This window comes from Propithecus coquereli, unplaced genomic scaffold, assembly GCF_000956105.1.
Source record: "Propithecus coquereli isolate 6110/MARCELLA unplaced genomic scaffold, Pcoq_1.0 Scaffold46, whole genome shotgun sequence".
Taxonomy (NCBI): Eukaryota; Metazoa; Chordata; class Mammalia; order Primates; family Indriidae; genus Propithecus; species Propithecus coquereli.
In genome coordinates, this window is record NW_012150396.1 from 5,438,713 (window position 1) to 5,448,210 (window position 9,498).

Consider the following 9,498-nt stretch of genomic DNA (forward strand, 5'->3'; position numbering starts at 1 on the left):
TTATGTAGCAGGCACCAGTGACTCAGAGTGAGACAAAGAAAAACAAGACAAACACTCAAGGTACTGGTGCTATAATGGGAGGACTTAGATGAGTAAACCCCAAATTTCAACACGGGTTCATTCACCACGGCTAGTCCCCCCGGGGACAGGAATCTGATAGCATAATGGTTCCGACTTACCTAGAGCCATCTGATCAAATCTGTATTCAAGGACAGGGCAATGAGCCCTAGAGGCAAGACTATAATTCCAGATTTACAAACTCACTTAAGGACTATTTTATTTCAAAAAATGGTATGAAGATACAGCACATATCGTAAAAAAAAAAAAAAAAAAATCTAAATAGTTCCACAAAATCAACACAGCTCTATAAATTCTATTCTGAGTAACGCAGAGCAAAAAAAGCAAAATGCAAAAAGAAAGAAAGAAAGAAAGAAAACACACACACAGTGATTAGTGTGCCGAGAGAGCGCTAAATGTGGAATCATGTTCTAGACCAGTAACTCCTCAACTTCTTTGGAGTTAAGTACCTCTCTGAGAATCTGACGCCCTCGCCATAAAAAGTGCACATGCACACAAAACTTTGCATCAACCCCAGGAGGTTCGTGGGACACACCCTTCCAGCTCCCTCCAGTTAAGGCCCCCCAACTTGAGATGAGACAACGGAGCGAAGCTTCCTGAGTGAAGCCCAGATCTGCGCAGCCGGGGCCTTGGGACCTGCCCGACACCTGTGTCTCCGGCCGGCTCCACAGCGCCACCTGCCGACCAGCCTGAGCACGAGCGCGAGCGCGCCAGCAGCGAGGTCAGAAACACCACTTCACTGTCCGCGTCACCTACGCCCGGCCTGTGCAAGCACCTGGTATGAGGACGAGGAGGAGCCGGATGCGGCTCCAGAAAAGAAAACAGAGTAAGGGAAGGGAGGCACACGCCACGCCCCAGGGAGGAGAGTGGCCAGTGACCCAAGGGACAGCCAAAGCGTAAAGAAAGTCACGACGAGAGATCACGCCCAGCGCTGCGAACACTCGGGGGGCCGTGAGAAAGGTGGGAGCGAAGGCTGCGGCGCTGACCGCAGGGGCCGAGGGTGAGGCGAGCAAGGTTCTGCGGCAGGGCTTGGAGATGGCGGGTCCCCACAGAAGCGCTGAGCCCGTCCTGAGCGGCAGAAGGGACAAGGTAAGAGGCCGGGGCTGTCCGCAGGAGTCCGCCCCGTAGCACGCACTGGAAGGCGCTGTCCCCAGACAGGACGCCCGGCTCCCTCACGGCCCTGACAAGGCCGTGGGGAGACACACGGGGACCACGGGGACCGCAACGACAGGCTGGCGGGGGCCGCGGGGAGAGTGCGCTCAGAGCACGTCCCGTGGGGTCAGTCTGCCCTCAGGGGCCCCTCACAGGGGGCCAGCGACGGTGGGGTCCAGGGGCCGCCCCCTGTGCAGAGGGGACGCTGCTGGTGGCAGCGCAGCCGAGAAGAGGCCGTCCCTCGCCAGCAGACGCTCGGCGCGTCCGGGAACGCGTCAGAGGGACAGCGCGCTCCGTGAGACGCCACCACGGAGAGGTGGATCACCCACAAGCCACAGTCTAAACATTACATTTTATTAAACAAAAAAAAAAAGAAACCAAACGCGCAACTGCCTTTCAAGGTAGGGCGAAAAGCTTCGCGCTTTCTCTGCGGTGTAATTAGGCACATTTGTTGATAGATAAACACAGAAGTGCTGGTTTGATCTTGGAGCAAAAGTGAGGCAACTGCTTCCACAAACCACAGAGAAAAGTTTTAATATTTAAAGCAGATTTAGAGGAAGCAAATGTGCTTTCATCTCTCTGCAGGAGCCAGTGTAAACGTTCTGTTTCAAAATGACAGTCTCCGGCGCGAGCATGTGTGAGTGAAGTAACTGGGGACAGTTCCGCTTGCTCTTCATCCTGCGCTGCCCAGGCTGGTTCGCCTGCGAGGCGGACACGGTAGTTTCCGCTCCAGAAATGGGAGGGAAGGTGGGCGGGAGGACGCAGGTCAGTCGTGACCCTGACCCAAGCCTGACATTTTCACCACAGGGAAAATCATTCTTTCTCAATCAAGTATTGAGGGAAAAAATTTAGAGCACGCTTAAGATTAAAAAAGTGCATCCGGCCGGGCGCGGTGGCTCACGCCTGTAATCCTAGCACTCTGGGAGGCCGAGGCAGGTGGATCGCTCAAGGTCAGGAGTTTGAGACCAGCCTGAGCAAGAGCAAGACCCTGTCTCTACCAAAAAATAGAAAGAAATGATCTGAACAACTAAAAATATATATAGAGAGAAAAAATTAGCCGGGCATGGTGGCACATGCCTGTGGTCCCAGGTACTCGGGAGGCTGAGGCAGGAGGATCGCTTGAGCCCAGGAGTTTGAGGTTGCTGTGAGCTAGGCTGACGCCACGGCACTCACTATAGCCTGGGCAACAAAGCGACACTCTGTCTCAAAAAAAAAAAAAAAAAAAAGTGCATCCTGGCACCATTCGGTATGGATGGACAACGAACTGTCAAAACCGTCCTTATCACGTATCAGCCTTGGCGTGTATTTACTTCTCATCGACTGTCACAGAGTCACAGGTTTTAGAACCTTAAGGTACTTTACAGATCCTCTAGCCTAGGGATTCGTACGTTAGGAATACTGTTTTTAGGAGTGAACCTTTTAACTAACAACAGAGATCCAGGACGTGAACCCAGCCGCTGTCGGCTGCTCCGGCTGGACTGTGGGGTGAGGGTGGGGATCCCAGAGCTGCTTCTCAGAGGCCCCATGGGGGGACCCAGGGGGCCCTGGGAACACAGGGACAAAGGAGCAGGGCCCAGGCAGAGGCTGAGCTCGCACCCAGGAAACGGAAGCTCCTTCCCCTAGTCCACACGGCGCAGCCCTCGCTCCGACACGGTGAGGACTCCAGACAGCAGCAGCGCCAGGTGCCGAGCCCTGCCGCCCCGGCCGTCAGCCCAGATACCTCGTTCGTGCAGCCTGATCGCTTCCATGAGATACGGCACCAGGAGCCGGTTCACGATAAACCCGGGAGTGTCCTGTTTCAGGAGAAAGAAGAAGACAAGACAAGTGAATTTTCATTAAACTGTATCTTTTATGAAGTCACCAAATCACCCCTTCCCACTGTAAATTACGTTGCCTGCACTTAGGAAGCTGCACATTTTCAAGGTTTGTTTGAAAGCACCCGCACAGCCTTACTTCTATCTCAGGTGACAATTCATCCAACAATCGTAGTTCAGTACTTAAAAAAAATCAAACCCAGATGCTCCCAAGGCACAGGGTCACCAGGAAGGAAGAGCATGGCTTGGGGCAGGCGGACCTGGGTTCAGTCTCCACCAGCCCGTCTACACTGACCGTCCTCTGAAACTCAGTTTCGTCACCTGCCAATTGGAGGTGGTCGTTTCTGCCTCGGAGTTGTGAAGACGAATCAGAAAACGTGAAACGCTGTGTGTGTGGCCCTACGCTCGAATGGCGGCCCCTTCACTCCTCCCCCTTCCCGCCAGGAGTCTGGAGGCAGCAGCCTCCGCCAGGACAGGCTGGGAGGAGCGCTGCCGTCCTGGCCGCCGGGGCCACTCCCGACTGCGGGGTCCCCTCTCCCGCGCAGTGACTTGACTTGGGGCCACCGTTGGGACCAGCTGGGACCAACAAGCCGAGCCCCTGGCAGAGTGCCGGCCTCTCGTGCAGCCCACCCAAGACCCTCCGCGCCTAGGGGGTCGCCTGTGCCGCAGGCTGCTGTCATCAATTTCCCGCCCCAGCAGCTAACGCAATCGCCTCTCCAAGAGGACTATTGCGGGGTTTGGATTTATCTACCGATCGCTTCTGGGGACTTGCGAAGAACGCCGGACTGGCAGATTGGTAATATTTGGGTAAAGCTGAATTTCACTACGTAGACGGCAACTCCTCTTCTGTCTCAAGGCTGTGACCTTCCTGTGGGCAGAAGTCCTCACCCTGGCTGGGGCCGAGGACTCTGCTGCTGGCACACCCCGGGCGCCCCACTAACACCTGCAGTGACGGTGCCCGGGCTCTGTACCCCCCGAGGAGCTCAGTGGCTGCACGCGGTGACAGCAAAGCAACAGGCTGCCGACCTCCAGCATTCAGACCTGGAACCAGCCCCGCCCATCGCCACGGGAGCGTAAAGACGCACAAACAGGCCTTATCGGTTTCGCACGCTGACTGCCACGCCGGAAAACATTTTCCCTGGGGGCCACAGTGTTTTATTATGAAAACAGCATAAAAACTTTGAAAATAAAATGATCCTTTCTAATTTAATGAAAAATTTGTCATTTTTTATTGTTTTCTGTGTTTTTTAAATTCAAAAGTAATATAAAAACTTGAAAATTAGTAATGTAAAAAGTAATGTGAAAACTTGAAAAACAGTTCATAAGGGTAAAGTGTTTTTCTTGGCTTGTCAGGCTTAACTGTAACTTAAAGGTAAACAGAAAAATAACATTTACTGACTTCTATTCATTCAATCCACATTTCTAGAATTAAATTGTCAATATTAGCTGTAACAATATGAACATCAACAAGTCAGATTTTCACAAACCAGCTGCAGGGTTCTGCCCGGGGCCACCCGTGGGCGACAGCAGGCCGCAGCATGGCAGTGGGACTTGTCTGCGCGCCACACAGCTCCCACGGTGAAGGGACGTGTGAGTTATATGCCCTTCTCGAGGCCCTAGGCTCAAAACTAGCCCGAGTTAAATACAACTCACGCGGCAGTCAACGTGTTGACCGAGATTATAAAACAATGCTGATTTTACAACGGAGGCGAAAGTGCTCTTTTCAGCTTCGCAGGGACTCCTGCACAACTGAGGGCGGGAGCGTGGGAACGCAGAGCGCGCCACGTGTCAGGTAAAGGTCAGAGAGCAGCCTGGGAAAAATGTTTGCTCCAACTCTATTAATCGTGGCGTCATCCTCTACAGAAAGAGCTCCTGGAGCTCGTGTGGAAAAAGCGCGAAAACTCACAGAATATTTAGACTCACTAGTAACCAAAGAAACATTCGTTAGAACAAAAGAGCACTTTTGCCAGAAACCCTTTCTCAAGGTTTCTTCCCCATTATTATCATGTTCAGTGCCGCTGAGGACGCAGAGACAGGTGCTCTCAGAACACTGTAAAGAGACATCGTCCTCCGATAAAACAATTTAGTTTTACATAATTGTACGCCTTGTATTTTTCAGACTTTTATTTATTAAACACATTTTATTTACCATACTTACTATGTGCCAGGTACTGTTCTAAGTACTTTACAAATATTAAATCATTTATTCCTCGTAACGACGCTGGGAGAGAGGTGCTGTTATTATCCCTGTGTGAGGCACGAGGACGCTGAGGCACAGAGAGGTTAAGTAACTTGCCAAGGCTACACAGCTAATAAGTGCCAGGGCCAGGACTCGCACCCAGTTGAGCTAGCACATGCCTTTAACCTTTATACCGCACTCTCCCCACGGATGACACATTCCAGAAACACTCGTGTCATTCTTGTGTGTCAGGTGTTGGTAAACTATGACAGTACAGGCCAAATCCAGCCCGCGGCCTGACCGTGCGAATGCGGTCTTACTGGGCACGGCCACGCGCAGGCCTGCGTGTACCGCCCACGCCGCTTTCCCGTCACAGCAGCAGAGCTGAGTCGCTGCCACAGCGCCCGTGTGGCCTCACACGCTGTCTGGACCTTCACAGAAGAGTTCGCTGAGCCTCGTCCAATGTGGTTGCTGTATGTTGTCTGGGGCCTCAGAAGAGCTTAAATAACTGACCCAGAAAGACCCCAGAAAGCGCTAAGGTACCACACAGAGAAAGTTCTAGGATGACCTAACAAGGACGGTTTCATGAGACAAAGCTTCCATCTCGGCCGCTGCTATGGCCACTCTGATGGAGAATGGATCGTCACCCTCTGTAAACTGGCGACTCCCCCGCCGCAGACAATCACGGGCTTGCCCCTGCGCTTCCACTGATACCTCCGTCCGCCTCCTCTTGCTAATGCTGCTGCCGCCTGCTTCCCCCGACAACGCGCAGATGGGCAAGAAAGTGCAACCACAGAAGCCAGTTATTAATGTCATTTTTAAAATGCAGATAATTTAAAACCATACAAGTAAACAGACAAAAAATGGGTGTTAAAACTGACACCGCCCCCGGACTGGGGGAGGCTGCACGTGCCGGTCCACTCTGGCTCCCGAGACCCGCTCGACCGACGGCTCGTTCACGATTCATGAGCAACGTGCGTTTTCGTGGGTTAGTCCAGCACTGTGAGCTCAAATGTAAGGATATTTCAGAAAGCAAAAGTAGCCATGAGAAGAGCCGTATGGTATAAAGGGCCACCATCAAACAAGTAGACGAGGTATTGGCGAAACTCTGTAATCGTGTGGCATTTAGCGACACAGCTACCCCTTTAGAAAAAGTGCAGACTCTTGCAGAAGTACAGTCCCTACGTTTTGGGGAAACTGAAGAGAACTAAAAGAAATGGGAAAACTGAAGGCAACCAAAACGCAGTAGGTCACCCTTCCAACCACTGGGGTCATTCTGCGTAACGGGGCAGCGTAAGAAGGGGAAGCTGGAGGCCGAGCGTGCTTTCTACCCAGCCAAGTGTGTCACTGAAAAACAACACAACACGACACAGAACAAAAACACAGGCAACGTTCCACTGGGAACCAGCTTCGTTAACGCTACCCTGGGCAGGTTGGTCTCTTCCTGTCTCAGCATTTCCAAGTGCTCTTTCCAGAAGTCAAGTCCTGGTTTTCTGTTAGGGATGTACGTGTCCAACAGCTGCACCCGACACACAGGGTTCTCACTCCCAGTGGAAGTTAAAGCTGATGGGGCAACGAACACCATTTATGAAAATGCAGCCAAACAGACAAAAGCCAGGGCCGGGAGTGGAGCCCTCTATTCAGCTGAAGGCCTGGCGCCATCCGGGTCTCAGACTATCCTGACGGCTTCAGGCCTGGCTGCGGAGTGCGGCTTCCCTGCCTGCAAACTAGAACGGAGGCCCAGGTGGCTCTCTGCAGCACGTGGACAGCCTGCAGTAAACAACGCTCCTTCTCACATCGTCTAGCAGAAGAACGGAAATCAGTCAGGTTCCAGGAAAAATCACCCCCTTCCCAAGCGACCGGTACTCTACCTTGCAAGAAACAGGGTGCTTTCCCAGGGCTTTGCTGAAGTCGACCAGAGATTCGAACGTCTTCTGGCTGGTCATTGGTGTTTTGATGACCTGGAAATGCAAAGCAGAGAACTATGACCAGAGAGTCAGCAAGTAACTTCAGTAGAATGGTTCAAGGAAACGCTGATCAAAACAGTCCGTGCAGGTATAAAAATAATTTTACTTTCAGTAAAGAAGTAGGGATCTCAAGCCAGAAACAAAGTAGTTCCCAAAATGTCCATTTTAAGACAACGCAGTAGTGCAGAATGTACGAAATCAAGGCTTAAAATACAAATGTGTGCACACGTGTGTGTGTGCGCACGCAGGACACTTTTACAGGCCTGGTTGCCAAGTCAGACTTAGGTTCAACTGCACCACTCGCTGGCTGCATGGCCCATGCTTCTTAAAACTGAAATGACACTGAAATCGCTCTGTCCACCTCGAGGAGTTGAGAATGAAACCAGATTGGGAGTAAAGCACTAACCACACTCCTAGAAGCTCGTGAGTGCTCAGTAAATGCTGCTTTTGTTGTTCTACTTGTCACTGTTAATTACTTCAGAGTGGCAGCTGGAAGTCTAGGAGAATGTGCTGATTGCCCTTAAAATTCTCAGCAGGAAGCCCCTTCTCACATTATAGTTGATGAGAAAGAGCCCCAGGAAGACGGGAGTGCCTTGCCCAAGTCACAGATGTGACTCTTCCTCCCTGACCCCACGCTCTCCCACACAGACGTCCCAGCGGCCAGTGGCCCTGCTGTGGAACAGACTCGTGCTGCAAAAGGCAGCCTGCGCTGACAGCAGGCAGGGCCGTGGCCAGGGCCTGCCACCAGCCCCAGCAGCGCTCCTGACGCCCCGGGAAGCACAGGGAAGCACACGGCTGCCGCCTCGAGGGCATCTGTAGGAGACGGCACCAAGCACAATGGCGGCACAACGGCCCTCAGCAGACATTTAGAGAATTCTTCTATCAGAGATTAGATTTGGGCAAATGGAGAGACCCAGGTGAATTTAAACTTTACATACTTATATAAAATTTAAATGCCAGTAAAGAACGTCATTCAGAGTCAAAGCAAACAGGCTTGGCTTCTACCCTGTCTGTGATCTGAGGCCAGTGCCTCACCGCTCTTCTAAGAAATGGAGCTCACGAGACCTGACGTGCCCTCCCCTTGCAGGAGGGCCCTCCGGGCTAACGCGCCGTCTGTGCGGGATGAAGGGTGCCCGTAAACGAAGAGGAGGCTCTCACTAGAGCTCACATGCTCGTGGCCCAGGACAGCCACGAGGCGGCAGCCAGGAGGCCGCCACGGCCGCACCTCACCCCACATCGGGGCCAAGCACAAGTACCACGTCATGACACGAGGGAGATGAATGTGTGGAACAGAAAAAAAGCACCGTGAAGACCGAGATGAGCAGCAGGACAAGATGGACCAGAAACCGCTGTGGGACCAAAAGTCAAAGAGCAGTCCTAGAGCTATTCAAGAAGAGGTCTAAAAAGTCTTCAGGACCAGAGACTGAGCTAAGAAAAGGATGCTGCCAACTATGGAGTTTTAACAATAAGTTGTTGGTTTAAAGGAGTCCATAGCAAAGGTCTGTTGTTTTTTAAACAGGAGAGATGCATGTTTGCTCATTCATTCAACAAACAGCAATGTGCTACATACAGACATTCTGCTCTTGGTTCCAACGAAGTCTGCAGAGATACATGTATGTACGTACGTACGTACACACACACACACACACACACACACACACACACACACTCTTAAATGAGTCCAGTCCCAAGTAAAGGAGCCACTCTGCTCGTTATACAATTCATTTTGATGCTCACCACCAGCAACACATATCAAGAGCTAAAGTTAAAGAATAAACATTGTGGCCGGGCAAGGTTGCTCACGCCTGTAATCCTAGCATTCTAGGAGGCTGAGACAGGAGGATCATTTGAGGTCGGGAGTTTGAGACCAGCCTGAGCAAGAGCGAGACCTTGTCTCTACTAAAAATGGAAAAAATTAGCTGGGCGTGGTGGTGGGCGCCTATAGTCCCAGCTACTCGGAAGGCTGAGGCAGGAGGATCGCTTGAGCCCAGGAGTTTGAGGTTGTTGTGAGCTAGGCTGACGCCACGGCACACTAGCCGGCAAACCAGTGACACTCTGTCTCAAAAAAAAAAAAGAAGAAGAAGAAACACTGAATAGAGAACAACAGTTTTACAAAATATTTTGTAGAAAATGGTAACATTTGCTAAGCATTAGCTGTTAACAACCAACATACTACATTTCCAAAGACAAGGGCAGACACTATCAGGTAAATGTAGTTGAAAACAACATTATTAGAGTTTAAAGTAAATCTACAGAATGTGTCCTTATCTCTAAAACACTGTGTACATGACATAGTAACTAAAGCAAT

At 51.4% G+C, this 9,498-nt stretch overlaps 1 protein-coding gene across 1 annotated transcript in view; it reads right to left on the bottom strand.

Annotated features, from left to right (window-relative positions):
- Nucleotides 1-9,498, bottom strand: part of HADH (hydroxyacyl-CoA dehydrogenase) — a 42,275-nt gene that overhangs the window by 3,593 nt on the left and 29,184 nt on the right. The window contains exons 5-6 of the mRNA XM_012655126.1: nucleotides 7,095-7,184; nucleotides 2,951-3,023 (exon numbers count right to left, since the gene is read on the bottom strand). Of these exons, the coding sequence (XP_012510580.1) occupies nucleotides 2,951-3,023; nucleotides 7,095-7,184 (163 nt within the window). The remainder of the gene's footprint in view (nucleotides 1-2,950; nucleotides 3,024-7,094; nucleotides 7,185-9,498) is intronic.